The sequence below is a fragment of the Phyllopteryx taeniolatus genome, chromosome 9 (assembly GCF_024500385.1).
Source record: "Phyllopteryx taeniolatus isolate TA_2022b chromosome 9, UOR_Ptae_1.2, whole genome shotgun sequence".
Taxonomy (NCBI): Eukaryota; Metazoa; Chordata; class Actinopteri; order Syngnathiformes; family Syngnathidae; genus Phyllopteryx; species Phyllopteryx taeniolatus.
In genome coordinates this window covers 16,178,448-16,193,933 of record NC_084510.1, presented here as the reverse complement: position 1 = coordinate 16,193,933, position 15,486 = coordinate 16,178,448, and the positions used below count along the sequence as shown (strand labels likewise).

The window sequence follows — 15,486 nt, the reverse complement described above, 5'->3', positions numbered from 1 at the left end:
TTTGCTAATCTTTTGATTTCATTCAAAATAAAAAAAAGATTTAATTAAAAATAATAACTGTGTTTGTAAAATTGCTCTATTTAATATTTGTGTATGATTTACAGTAAATCAATAATAAATAACAAAATGAAAAATACGTTTTAATAAACGAATTTCAGGGGAAAAAACATCTAAATTAATGCAACAAATATTAAAGGACTCTTGATAATGTAAATGTTCCACGGGCTGGATTAAATAACAGATTTTGCTTTTTTGCCCACCCTGGATATATACAGTAGAAGTCATATTAATAATACTTCTACTACTACTATTACTAAGACTTTTCACAACAATATTAATGATTATCAATATTTATTTATAAATTAAATTTAGGTGAAATAGAAGCATTATTGGCAGCATGGTTGACTACGTGGATATAATGTCTGCCTTACAATTCCAAAATTCAGGGTACGAATGTCGGCTCCGGTCTCCTGTGAGGAGTTTGCATGTTCTCCCCATGCTTCCGTGGGTTTTCTCCGGGTCCTCCGTTTACATTCATAATTGAAGACTCAAAATTGTTTATAGGTGTGAATGAGTTACTGCACGCTTTATTAATCAATTTGATGAGATACAATAAGAGAGACGAAACAAAATTCAGTGTATAAAACCTGGATCAATGAGTATAGAGGCAAAGCAGATGCAGAGAAGATTCACAGAAAAAAGAATGTGAGGGAATAGTTTTTGGAAGAGACTTTGATCTGTCTTTAGTTCTTAGACTTGAAGCTACGCCAGGCCATAAGCAAGCTCTTCTTGCGGCTTGTGACGTGATCATTGTCCTGTCTGTTCACTTAAAAATCAACAACAAACTGGAAAAAAAACACTACATAATTTCTGTACAAATACAACATTATTTGTCACAAAGGGTTATAGTTATAAGTTATATATCATTACTAACACTCATCGGTCTCTATCGATGGTGTCAACAGCTCTCATCAAGTACAGTACTGTAATTGCATGTCTTTATGATTGTTCATGTTTGAAATGGCCTTTTCTCCATTTAAGTATTTTATATTGTCCTTATACAGCTACCACACAAGAATCTCCCTTTTTTTACAGCAGTTCTCAGGCTGTGTTATGATACTTGACTGCATTTTAATATTATTCCACAATGTAGTGCCCTGTATCTTCCATTGTTAACCCCACTGTGTTAGTCATTACGATCATTGAATATATACAATTTTATTTTATTTCATCTTCTTTCAACAACTGAATTTGCACATTGTTAATACTACAGCAATTGAGGGAAACATGACATAAACCTTTTGTTACTTTTTACTACTAAGGAGTAAACTTAAACTTTTATGAGTCATAGGATGAGAACAGTGAGCGTGACCTCCTGCTTAGCAAACAGTGAGCTGACATTTAGCTCTACTGCTGTACTGTTCATGATGTTTTTAAAGCTTTGCATTAGGCCTCCCTTATGTCAAGCTTTAAATTACATTAGCATTAGTATTTCTAATTATATAAAGTGTGTCAGTAGCTTGAATTCGGCAAATTTGGTAAAGTAGTACCCAAGTTTATTTTTGATTCATAAGTGTGTCCATCAGTGAAAAAAAAAGTTCTGTGTGGTTGCATTGTCTGCTTGATTTCACATTGAGAGGCGTTGCCACTCACAGTCATCATGTGGTAACAGTCTCCTCCTCCTGCTGCCATGCTTAATCCCTGACATCCTTTAATACCCAAGTGGACACTCTGCTGTCGCTTAACAGAGCTTCGTGATCAGGGCATCGAGTTTAGATGAGGTGAGGAGCTTGGAAGGGTTGAGCTGAGCATCAGGGGTCCAAAAAATGTGGCAAAATCTACTCATTCTCATGCATTGTCTGTCTGTTTGGGCTCATTTTAAATGCTGCACTACTTTACATGCGCTTGATGGACAGATAAGTTGCCTTGGCATGTGACAGTGTGTTTGCCTCCTTGTGGGGAACCACATGTATTGATCCAACACTTTCACTAGGTTGATTTTTGACTTCACTAAGAGGGGAGTGTTCAACTTTCTGCTTTTGTGTGTAGCTTCAGGAATGGAGGGGAACCAGTTTAAGGAGTTACTTACAAAACCCGGAAATTAAAGCTTTATTGTGCGAACAACTAATGCACGTCTTTACGTTGATGGCTCTCTGCATATGTAAATAAGACATGGCCTCCTCTTGGGATACAGAAGGTACTGTGACACCTGTGGATTTTATCCAGCTGCAGAAATACATGCAATGTAAGTGTCACTATTTCAGTCTTTTACCAGCTAGAAGTTGTGGTATGTAGGTTAATCATGTAGTGACATTTATACAGTTACCAGATTTTTTTAACCGTAAAAAGTGTTTCACTGATTGTGTGAATGCTTTGCGAGACATTTTCTATCCATTTTCTTTACCGCTTATCCTCACTAGGGTTGCGGGCTGCTGGAGCCTATCCCAGCTATCTTCGGGCGGGAGGCGGGGTACACCCTGAACCGGTCGGCAGCCAATCGCAGGACACATAGAAACAAACAACCATTTGCACTCACATTCACACCTACGGGCAATTTAGAGTCTTCAATCAACCTACAACGCATGTATTTGGGATGTGGGAGGAAACCGGAGTGCCCGGAGAAAACCCACCCAGGCACGGGGAGAACATGCAAACTCCACAGAGTCGGGGCCGGGATTTGAACCCCGGTCCTCAGGACTGTGAGGCAGATGTTCTAATCAGTCTTTCACCGTGCCGGCCTTTGCGAGACAATCAAAGTTAATTTTAATTGCCCGTGATTGATATGGATTTGACAAATGCTAGAAGAGAGGTGGCACGGTTGGCGAGTGGTTCGCACGTTCACCTCAGAGTTCTGAGGTTCGGGATTCGAATCAAGGCTCAGGCCTTCCTGTGTGGACTGAGTTGCATGTTTGCTTGTGTGGGTTTTCTCCCACATTCCCAAAACATGTTTCTTAGCCTCTGAAGCCTCTCAAATTGTCCTCAGTGTGAATGGTTTATTGGTCTACATGTGCCCTGTCTGACCATTGTAGGGTGTACCCCGCTTCTCTTCCAAAATCAGCTGGTATAGGCTTCAGCTCACCTGCGACCCTAGTAAAGATAAGTGGTATAGAAAATGGAGAATGAGTGGCTTGTTCAGGATGTTTGACCTGCTAATTTCTTCTGTTCAAAAAGATTCTGAATTATTGGATTTTTCTCTAAATAGTTCTGTGTCATGGCAACACCAGAGGGGCATAGCGTTTAGTAGGCGTCCAAACATTTGAATTCAGGGTCCGCCATCTAATATGTTGTGATTTATCATTTCAATGTTTGCAGGTAACTGGCCCTAGTCGGTTACGGCCCTAGTCGGTTATGGTTTAAGACTAAAAAATAAGACATCGTGTTTCCATTCACTGTCAGTCTTTACATCAACATTAGTAGGAGTTGCAAAATGATTGTGCATAGGGGAGTTCTTATTAAAAAACACAGCATAGTGTTCCCTAAATGCGTGCCGAGTTACTGTAGATGGGGTCAGAGCTAATGCACAATTGCGAAGACTTGTTAATGAGGGAACAAAAAGGCTCTACCTTCATAGGCTCATTAAAATGTGTATCTAGTCTTAGTTTTTGGGAGGATAATGGTTGAACGGATAACTACTCACATTTGTCCCTGTATTACCGCAGGACCCAAAGCCAGATTAGGTGCATGATCTTATGTGTGTACAAACAGTGATGAGCATCGAAGTAGTGCACGTTTGAAACAAATGGAGAATGCATGTAACAGAAGTTTATTTTTTCCAATCTACACACAGCATGCAGATTTTATTAAAGCAATTTCCTTGTGGCTCTTTTGCAGACAGCACTTTGAGGGTAAAAGATGTGATCAAGGAGTTTCAAAGCGGGGGTCGGCTCGCCCAGCACAGCTCTCGAGAGGTCAGTTATGCAGAAGCACCTGTGAAAACACCTCTTTCTTTCACAACAAAATGTGCAGTTTATTTTCAAGTACAATCATTTTCAAGGTACTATCCCATGCAAAATCATTCATTTGAACAAATTGCCATTTAAAAGTAAGGATAACATTCTCTTTAATTGTTAGAAATGGTAAGGAACTCAAGCGCACCCTTGCATGTTCTTCCATAGTTAAATCCCAATTAATTCAACATGACAGTGTTTGTGCAAAAATAAAACCGGCCAGCCCAAAATGGTTAAAAGCTTGAATATTTATCAAGCCTTTCAGGGAAATTATGAGGTAATTCAAGATTTCACACATTAATTAGTCATTTGTTTGTAATTACTCTTCAGCTTCATCATGAGCATTAGCAATAAAAGGAAACCCGTTTGGATTACATGACACTTTTAAAACAAAATATTGCACACCATTGTTTCCATTCTGTGTCATTACACCGTTTTTTGATTTATTTTTACAGTATGTGGATCTGGAAGGGTTCAGCCTCTTCCTTAAGACCTACCTAGAGGTGGACGACTTTCCTGCAGATTTCTGCCGGCGCCTTTTCCTTTACTTCCAAAGTTTTGAGCAGGATGGCTCCACGGCGAACGCCCAGGCCAAAGGTGAATACGTTGATGCTGCATCTATGCAGTTCACTCCACTAGGTGTTGAACAACTCAAAGATTTTTTTGTACTCGACTATAATGTGATGAAAGTCGAGTTGAAGATTATTAATCAATGACGTCATTGATATTTTTTTTCAGCTCAGTACAACCTTTTTTGTGCCACGGACCACCAGCATGGAAACAAATCAAAACAAATTATTTTAAAAAAAAAAATCACATTACACTGAATGTAATTGTTGTAATTGAATCTATAGGTACTACTAAAGTTGACTTGACTAATCGGTTCAATCCTTACACTCTACCACGAGAAGCTAAACTAACAGCCTCAATGTCATGTTTTTTTTAAGACGCTAAGATGAATTAATTGCTTGTTTTGTTTTTCTCAGGTGGGGTGCTTCTCCGTGACGTGTCCTGTTACTTGTCAGTGCTGGAGGAAGGGCAGCCACGGGAGAAGCTGGAATGTTAGTTACCTTCTTCTTGTGGCATGTTTATTTAAATGTGTTTCATGTCTAATTTCCACTTGGAATATTAGAAAGTGGCTTTGAGAATGTGTCAAATAATGGTTTGTGTTTTCAGTTACATTCAAACTTTATGACAAAGATGGTAATGGACACCTGGATAGCTCTGTAAGTTTCTCCAAAGCATCACATCATGATGCACTATGCAGAAGCAATTCCAGTGAATGGATTGTTTCTCTATGAAATATTAATGAGTTCTTTTGTCTGACCATCAGGAAGTGGATCGGATCATCACGCAGATGATGCGGGCAGCTGATTACCTTGGCTGGGACGTGGTTGAGCTCAGAAATGTATGAACACTTTTTTTTCCACCAGTGGGTGTGGCTTATGTACAAGTTTCTACTTAGTAACATGAATATTTCACTTGCACTTCTTTAAATCTCACAGCGAAATATTGTTTTTTAGTACATTTCATGAGCTCACAATTACAGTAAGTTTATATATAACAGTGACAAGGGACATTTTTCTGCAGTCAGAACCTTTTGCTATGAACTGGGTTTCCCTGACCATTACATCAGAATTAATTGCGGGACTTTTAGTTGTTCATTCACACCAGTGCCCTCATATTTTGATATTAGAACTTTGCATAATCTAACCCCTGAGAGCACCATTAGGACAAAAGAAACCCAAAACAAAGGTAAATAAGGCTGCTTGTCATAATAGCTACATTTAGGGATTATCAAACAATCAAAATTCATGTTATGCAACTAAAAGTTTTAATTAATATATTCTAAGGATTCAGGTATTGTAACCATGATTAGATGTTGTTTTAGCAATGCAATGAGGACCATGTCATAACCGTTGGGCGAAATCCTAGCATCCCCAAAACCATTATTGTTGAAGAAATTTAAAAAGCGGCATTTTTTTAATGCATTAAACATTGTATCAGTAAGTTCTCAAGCTGTTTTCAACATTGGGGCGTGCGTGCATAATTCCCTTTATCCATATTCTTTAATGGCTTTTTCCTTGGCAGGAAACATCTAAGGGTACCACCCAAGTCACAAGCCATTGACTCAAAACATACTATTTTTTAAAATTTGTGTAGATACTCAAGGACATGATGACAGCGATTGATGTGGATGACAGTGATACTGTCACACTGGAGGAATGGCTGAAAGGAGGGATGAACAATGTGCCTTTGCTTGTTCTGCTTGGACTGAAGGTAAAACGCAAACATTGCACATAAATGGCCCGCTTTTTCTTTTTTTTCCCCTTTTTTTTCCCCCCCACAAAGCAGCAGCACTTCCTTATGTGTTTGCTTCCACACCCATAGGTGCCGGAAAGGGATGGGCAGCATATTTGGAGACTGAAGAATTTTAACAAACCGGCCTACTGCTGTGTATGTCAGAGCATGCTGCTCGGCCTCAGGAAGCAGGGACTCTGCTGTACCCGTAAGAGCACACAAACACCACAGGGGCTCAGATTAGGCTAGGGGGGTCAAACTCATTTTTGTCGCGGGCCGCATTGTTGGTACGGTTTTCCACAGAGGATGCTGTTATGGCTATGAAACCATATAAATGTTTAATCGCCTGATCATAGTATTCTATATATATACAACAAAATGATGAATAACTAGTTTCCAAAGCAGAAGTCAAGGATAACAGTTTGTTCAACTATTGTTCAAGTTACTGTAAAAAGGGGTTTGGTAAAAAAAAAATTAAAAAAAATGCTTGCAATATCGCAGCGTTGTTATTTATTCCATATTACGATGTGAAATTTTGGTGCAGATTTTGGCAAGAATTGTGGAAGTTGACGAAAATGATTTGCTTATGTGGCCGGCCACATAAAATGATGTGGCGGGCCGGATGTGGCCCCCGGGCTGCGAGGTTGATGAACAGTAGCTGCTATTTGGTTTTATTATATCCACTTGATACTCTTTTCATCTGAGAAGTGTTGCTTGAGGATTAAAACACATATTTTGTTTTACCAGTATTTGATTTCATATCTTATCAAATTATTAATTGATGTCTTTTGTGTTAATATTGTTTGAACATATCTATGTCAAACTCAGGCCCGGGGGCCAAATTTGGCCCAAGATGTAATTATATTTGGCCCGCAAGACCATATCAAATGTGTAGTAGAGCTGGCCCGCCAGTATATAGCACACTAATATTACAAATCCCAGAATGATTTGCTAGTGTGTTGGCCCATCAGTCTAGACTGGCGAGCGCCCCTTCCCTTTCTGTTGCTATCGTTAGCAACTATGCTACCAGTCGCCTCGGACAAACAGATTGTCTGTTCACGAAAGTAAAAGACAGACCTGTTTGTCGTGTGCGGAGCAATGTGACATATGGCATGGGGCTCTTTAATCATGTTTGTTGCAGCAAATCCACATATTCTGTATTATTATCATATATTAGTTTATGTACACTCAAAGTTATTATCACATCATAAACCTTAGTTAGTTTGGGTCTCGGAGAGAAGGCTCATTTCTTATTTGAGTGGAGCTCAAAAAGTTTCTGAAGACCCTGGTATTGATACGTAGAGCTGTGACTAAAATTGCTGTTGTTGTTGTTTTTGTTAAATGAGTAGTTCCTATTTTCTCTGCCCTCAGGTTGCAGTTATACTGTCCATAGTCGGTGTTCAAACAAAAACGTTGAGCCCTGTGTGCCCACGTTTGTCAAATCCAAACAAGAACTGAGGGTGAGCAGCGTGACAACGATCCAGTTCCTTGCCATTTGGTTTGCTTTGAAATATTGTTTGTCTGGATGAGTAAGTTAGAAAATGCTAAATGTAATATATTATGTGTTTTTTTAAATATACCTAACTATTTTATTTTTTAGGCTGTTCTCAATGGAATCTGGAGTCTGTAATCTAATGTCAATAGAGGTAACACCTGTGACGCTAGGAAGTAGTTAAACTTGATTAGATTTTTTATTTCATTAAATGCGACTAGAAAACGACTTACAGTATATGGTGTCAAGAAAGTTTTCAGGGTATATTATTTTATTATTACAATACTCATTACATTGATACTCATTGATTGAAGTTATTCTTGCGAGACCAGGATCGACAGTTTAATATGGTTCAAATTGTGAAACAATGAATGAATAGCTGTTGTTGAAAGGATTTTAATACTAAACCTAACCCAGCCAACAAGTATTTTCATCATCATACAAAAAGCCCTGTGTGCCCACGTTTGTCAAATCCAAACAAGAACTGAGGGTGAGCAGCGTGACAACGATCCAGTTCCTTGCCATTTGGTTTGCTTTGAAATATTGTTTGTCTGGATGAGTAAGTTAGAAAATGCTAAATGTAATATCTTGTGTTTTTTTAAATATACCTAACTATTTTATTTTTTAGGCTGTTCTCAATGGAATCTGGAGTCTGTAATCTAATGTCAATAGAGGTAACACCTGTGACGCTAGGAAGTAGTTAAACTTGATTAGATTTTTTATTTCATTAAATGCGACTAGAAAACGACTTACAGTATATGGTGTCAAGAAAGTTTTCAGGGTATATTATTTTATTATTACAATACTCATTACATTGATACTCATTGATTGAAGTTATTCTTGCGAGACCAGGATCGACAGTTTAATATGGTTCAAATTGTGAAACAATGAATGAATAGCTGTTGTTGAAAGGATTTTAATACTAAACCTAACCCAGCCAACAAGTATTTTCATCATCATACTGGCAGGCAGACAAACACAGAATCCAACAGAGTTGAAAAAACTCCTTCGAGCAAGTAATGGTTAAGAATATCAACTACTTGAATTAGTTGTTTAATACCTACTAACCAGACTTAGGACATTGGTGTCCTGTAATCAATCTTTTTAAACATAAACTTTTGCCTCAGGTGCCGTCTCACGACTGGGTCAGATCTGACCGCAGCTTCAAGTGTCAAGTTTGCCAAAAGAAGATTAAAACTTTAGCTGGAAGGCTTTGTGTGTGGTGCCACCAGATGGTGAGAAGAATGTGAAAGAAGGCTTTGTAATAATTAATTATAAAGGATAACTACAGGCTATTGACACAGGTGTGTTTTCATTTAAGCGACACGATGAGTGCATCTACACTGGAATATCCACCTGTGACTGTGGCCTACTGAAAGATCATATTCTCCCTCCATGGGCCATACATGCTCACTCCAAGGTAGAACATCATAGTGTACTCTGCTACGTTGTAAGTCTGCATAGTTGAGTTTGTTGTTTGTGTTGTGTTTCTGTAAGGAACAGGACACCAACCTGTTGAACATGACTCCTGATGGCAACATCTTACAGGTACTTGTGTTGTCTACATTGATCACCTCCTTTTTTTCTGTGACAAACATGACCTGCGCATATCGCTATTCCTCAATGTTTTGGTCCATTCTCGTTCATATAATAATGCAATTAAAAAGTGAACAAAGGAATGGACGATAAGGTGCACACAAATGGTGACCCCATATTTCAAACATTATTCAAAGATGATGATGGGCAAAGTATTTTCCCTCAGATTGTTCCCATTCCTAACATTCACCCGCTGCTGGTATTCGTAAACCCAAAGAGTGGAGGAAACCAGGGTGAAAGGTGAGTTGACATTAAATACATTAGGTGTGAAATCTAATGAGATACAACAATAAGAAAAGAGGTATACAGTATTGTTTGTATTCATTTGCAGGGCTGTAGAAAGCTACTGTATCATACAGAGAGGTTTTGCTAATACTTAGTCTTTCTGATAGCTGAATGAATTATGAAGATTTACACCACTGCAAACTACAACCACAATAATAAACATAATGTTAAATTAATGGTCCCCAGATTATAAAAATATATAAATGCACAATAAGATTAACTGTAAAATGTTTTTTTTCACTCAGCAAAGTGTCCTCTACTTTGATCTGATTGCATATTTAATAAATACAATTAATTAGTCATTTAAGCCACATTGAACACTAGAAAAATAGCATTTGTTGCCTGTCCCCGCTTCCTAAAATTATACTTTACCATGAAATATAAGAATTTAAATCCTTTAGAAATGTTTACATATTATTTTTCTATACTTGTGTTACTCCGTATTACAACTCTACCTTTTATTATCTTAAGACTTAAAAAAACTAATAAAGTTTAAATTGACATTTTAGTTGTGTCCTACGGGTTTCACTCAGTCCTGTTACCCCAACATATTACCCCATCTGGAAAATTTTGAATATTCCATAAATCATATGGTCCACAGGAAGTTGCCTCATTCAGATCCCCTAAATGAAAATCCCCACTCAGTCCTGTTACCTAAATTATTATTATTATTTTGTTGTTGTTGTTGAATCACTGTAATGTGCTTTGTATCAGCATGCTATTAGCATAAATGTCATGTGGCCACAAATTATGATTCTATGCTAAAGACTCTCTTCTGTTACTTTCAGTCCTGTTACTCAAATGAGGAGTTTTAGTACATACAATAATGATATTTAAAAATAAAGTTGACAGATATGGGCCAATAGACATTTTAAATAGTTCAATATGTGTATTATCAGATTCACAGTTGAAAAAACACATAACTTAAATTTTCTTTTGAGAGTTACAAGTAAATGGCACCATTTCAGTGAAATGACCCTCATACACGCTTTGCCCGTCGTGCAAAGAGATACAAACAAAGTAGTTAGGAAAAATTCAGACATTTGTTATTCAATTTTATTATCTGCGTTTTCTCTATAGAGTTCTCTGTAAGTTTCAGTACCTGCTGAACCCACGTCAAGTGTACAACCTTTCCAATGGAGGTCCCGCGCCAGGGTAACGCACCTTTGCCACACTACCCCTTCACTTTTGAGTGCACTTTTCTTAACAATAACTTTTCATTTTAGGCTACATTTCTTCCGCAATCTTCATGACTACAGGATTTTAGCATGTGGAGGAGACGGTACCGCCGGGTGGATCCTGGATGCCATCGGTACCGGAACACTTATTTTAGAAGTGGAATGAAATGTGAGAGGATTAATCCTTTAGCTTGTGTTTTCAGACAAAGCTGGCCTCCAGGTGAATCCTCAAGTCGCTATCCTGCCCTTGGGTACCGGCAATGACCTGGCTCGCTGTCTGCGCTGGGGAGGAGGTAAAAGCATCAAACTCAGGGAAACATGAAGTCACATGCAATTTGACTTGTAATTTACTTTCCCTCCTTCTCTTGGAAGGCTACGACGGGTCTGATCTGACAGAGACCCTGAAGGACATTGAGGCAAGTGAGCTGATCCAAATGGACCGCTGGAGCATTCAGGTGATACCAAATGATCCTAAACAAGTAGGAGACCATGTGCCCTACCAGATCATCAACAACTACTTCTCAGTAGGATCGGTGAGTTACATACTGAAGCATTGGCTGATTGATGCAATACAGTACTTGAACTTGAGATATAAAATGAAGTTTCTCGCTGAGGTAAACACACCATTTTGTTGTTGTTGTTGAGCAGGATGCTTCAGTTGCTCATCGTTTCCACTCCATGAGAGAGAAATACCCTCAGAGGTTCAACAGCAGGTGAGGATGAGTAGTACAATGTAATTCTGCTCAGTACTAACTCTTGTGACTAAATACTCTCAAAGGAGGCCTGTAAAAACATAAAAACTCCAAATAGGAATTCATTTAACAATTTGTTTTATGTCATAGTTTATAGTGGTATAGAACTGCACTAGTTCATACTAATCTTTTGATTGCCGTATTTAAAATTATGGCAAAGTCTCTTTGCCAAAACAATAACCCCAAAAATAAACATACTGTATTGTTAAAGGGATACATCTCTGACAGTCTTGCATTAAACTAAGCAATAATTCGTACTGTGTTCATGGGGGATAGCCGCGCAGAGCAAAAATCTGTAATTGACGTACCCTCAAAATGTTTATAACTGCCTATAGATTTCACACGATGGTGGCAAACCACTACTTTTTTTTTATTTTTATAAAATGAAGCTCATCAACTCTCTTCAACATAGTTCCTTGTATACCATGATGCCACAAAATAGCGCCAAAGCAGTACTTTTATTACAACACTTTAATTGCTTTGGCCTGAGCACAAAATCAGTGAATAGGTGTTTTTTGGTGAATAACAGAGTATAGGTTACGAAATATGAGCGAATAGGTGGCTCCGTGACCCAACATTGTACTGCGTGAAATAATAGTACTGTATGTTGTGTAGTTATACCTAATATATAGCATTTTCTTCTAATGTTCTAAAGAATGAAAAACAAGCTTTGGTATTTGGAGTTTGCCACATCTGAGACCATCAGCTCCTCTTGCAAGAACCTTACAGAGTGTCTCGCCATTGAGGTGAATGTTTCTTTGGCAGTCACGTGACCTTTTTAGGGGAAACCCCCCTCCATTCATTTGTTGTCACACCTTTGTTGAACGCATAACAGTGCTTTGGGAAACCTCTGGACCTGAGCACCACGTCTCTCGCGTGCATCGCGGTCCTCAACATACCTAGCATGTATGGCGGCTCCAACCTGTGGGGCGAGTCCAGTAAGGCTGATGGTCCCCCACATGTGCAGCCTGATGAAGTCATCACTGATCCAGAAATTCTTAAAACAACACCACAAAGTATGCGCTATTTTGTTATTAGAGCAATTGCAAGGGCCTTTTCAATATGATATCTTTACAGGCATGACTGATAAGCGACTGGAGGTTGTGGGCCTGGAAGGGATGATAGAAATGGGTCAGATCTACACTGGACTGAAGAGCGCCGGGCACAGATTGGCACAGGCTTCCCAAATTACTATTAGGTGGTGTTCGTTACCCTCTAACGGAACACCCGAATCATTGCTCCAAACTTACCCAATAAATTAAATGCCTCTCTTGCGTCTTCTCTATTACAGGACGCTCAAAGCCCTGCCCATGCAGATTGATGGGGAGCCGTGGATGCAACCTCCTTGTACAGTAAGTCTGTTTTCATAGTCACCCCAAAAATTTACTGAATCAAGCTTTGTGATTTCATCCTGGATGTTCATGCATTACTTTGACTATGAATATGAGTGTGCTCCAACAAAATAATATTACTTAATCAAGTTAGAGACAGAACTGAAAACTCCAACAGTGTAATAGTTTACAAGTGAACTCCACCGCAAAAAAAATCCATAAATAACCATAAATGACGAAGCATTCAAATCTGAAAAAGTAAGCCATTGCCTATTACCTTAAAACTGCATTTATTTTAGTAGCCAGCAGGGGGCGAGATAGACCTCATTCCACTATGCACTATGTTCTTTTAATAAAATATGTTCAAATTCAGGGTCAAATAGATGCATGATGAAATAATGTCAGCACTAGGGGCATAGTGATTAGTGATTTGGGGCCCAAGGCAAAGCCAGTCATGGGAACCACTACTTCTGTGTCCCCCAATGACAAAGGTTTTATTTATCCACTTCATTTTTCACACAACCGCATCAACAACATATTTATGAATCAAATCTGCACATGTGCAGGAAGAAGATGGACTAGAGTAACGAATGAGAAGGGAGGGGACCCCTTCAAACAATCATGATAGATGAAGCATTTTGAGACTAAAACAATAATAATCGCTTTAAATTGAATACATCCTTTTGGCCTGTATTTGCCTAGTAATAAGTCTCCCCTTGGTCAGCACAGGACTCCATGTATCATTCCAAATGATTTTCATTTTAATAATTTACATTTTGACTGAACCAAAGCTACCTGTTGTGTCTTCCTTTATTCCAGATCCACATAACTCACAAGAACCAAGCTAACATGTTAATGGGGCCACCAGCAAAGCCATCCGGCTTCTTCCACCTCAAGTAGAACAGCCTTTTTCCACAGAGGGATTCCCAACAACAGTATTCCATAAATAATGCAGAGATACTCTGTGTTTGATTGTTACAGTCTTTTCAATAGCATTATTTGTGTGTTCTGTTTCCCAGAATTCCTACACTGCAGTTGTGTTACGAGTAAGCAATAATTGTCGTTAATGTGCCAGTTTTAAATAGTGCAACCTCTTTTGTGGTTGAAACACATTTTCACACAAGGATAAAACATTGGTACATGTTTACATGTGGTTGTTGTGTTCACTGTTTGGCTAAATAGATACGCAGTAGGGTGATAGCTTCTTAGTGACGTGCTTACCTGCACTTAATGTATTGTAGAAATATATTTATTTATGTGTTTTAATTGACAGACCAGGGAGAACAGTTAAAATGACCTTAATGCAATGTGTTTGAGTTTTATTGGACCTTTAGGTGTTATGCAAACAGTGCGATGTTAACTTGCTCAGTGTCTTTTCTCTCCTACAAACTTCACAGCAAGGCAGATGTTAATCTAACCTAGTAAACTAATATAAGGGGGAATTATGTAATAAATTGATTACTTTGGGGGAAATCTTTTATTGCTGTTACATTATTTATGGTTGATGGTCATTTTCTATTGATATTAAATACTGAGAAATACACCCATTTCAATGTACTCATGTCTTAATAGCTTCTTCTGCTATCTCAGTGGATGGAGTGAGTAAAGTGTCAATTTATTTTACTTTAAAGGGATTACTTTTTGGGGATACTGTATTTGTCGTAGCCAAATACAAAGCCTTATCGCAGCCCAATGTGTATAAGGATTTTGAGGACATTTTCTGAAATGTAATCTGTATCTCTCTTTTTAAATACTATGGTAAAGGCATATTTATTTACATGCTGAATGATTCTGTGTTTCCTTTTCATGTGGCCTACCAATTGAATATCTAAATGCTTATCTATCCTGGCAGAATTTTGGGAGACATGCTTTGCAGAATGCATGGGTGGGCAAGGAGGACTAATCCAGCGATTGCGGGGAAAAGAAGCATGGAGGAGGATTAATCCTAAGTAAGTGAGAAGGAAAAGTGGAACTTTACGTGGGAGTTTTAAAACATAGAATAGCCTAACTGCAGACATCTTAAGACACACACGGAGTTGGTGATATGAAAGCTTACATGTACTTTAGCTATACTTTGCTAAGCTATATTATAATGCAGTCTCCTCGCTCACAGATGAAGTGTCTGATAACATTTGAGTTAATGTATGTTAGATATTGGGTCATATGAATATGAAATAGCAAATGACAAAGAGGCATTCACAGCCACAACATCAGCAATGAATTGCCTTAAATGTTTAAAGAAACATTCCACACGGATCCTCTCCATATTCATATGTTCATTTGTAAAACCCAATTTCTTCTCACCCTGAATGATCCCTCGCACTCTAAAGAGAAACTGAATCACGCCCAAGCCTCCTCTGAGAGGGTTCAAGTGCGCTTTGAATTAACTGTTTGTGGCTGATAAGTTATGACATGAGCGGTATTAGCTGACGCTTAAATTGTTGTTGACATATGGGTATTTACAGCTGTGACTGTGCCATCCATTATGCGACTGTTCCATTGACGACAATGCGGTACAGTACAATTTATGATTTCACATCTCTTGAATTGGAAGCATCAGTTATTCCAATGATTTCCTAGCTCAAGTCCCAATTGGTTAGAGGC

General features: G+C 38.4%; 1 protein-coding gene across 5 annotated transcripts; it reads left to right on the top strand.

The window, feature by feature from the left end:
- The first annotated feature begins 2,071 nt into the window (after nt 1-2,071).
- dgkab (diacylglycerol kinase, alpha b) lies at nt 2,072-14,668 on the top strand. Of its 5 annotated transcripts, none has more exons than XM_061785874.1 (23): nt 2,080-2,245; nt 3,832-3,908; nt 4,403-4,544; nt 4,934-5,008; nt 5,124-5,173; nt 5,281-5,355; nt 6,111-6,227; nt 6,339-6,456; nt 7,620-7,708; nt 8,868-8,975; nt 9,062-9,160; nt 9,238-9,288; nt 9,503-9,576; nt 10,702-10,776; nt 10,848-10,933; nt 11,003-11,092; nt 11,172-11,254; nt 11,448-11,512; nt 12,207-12,297; nt 12,387-12,567; nt 12,629-12,749; nt 12,843-12,903; nt 13,702-14,668. In XM_061785874.1, exons 1-23 carry the CDS (start codon nt 2,173-2,175, stop codon nt 13,780-13,782), a joined length of 2,082 nt encoding a protein of 693 aa, XP_061641858.1. In that variant the 5' UTR covers nt 2,080-2,172; the 3' UTR covers nt 13,783-14,668. The 5 variants fall into 5 exon arrangements, with proteins under 5 accessions (XP_061641859.1, XP_061641858.1, XP_061641857.1 ...); XM_061785873.1 differs by having other exon boundaries at nt 2,082-2,245; nt 9,244-9,288; nt 11,172-11,332; XM_061785872.1 differs by having other exon boundaries at nt 2,083-2,245; nt 11,172-11,332.
- The last annotated feature ends 818 nt before the right edge of the window (nt 14,669-15,486 follow it).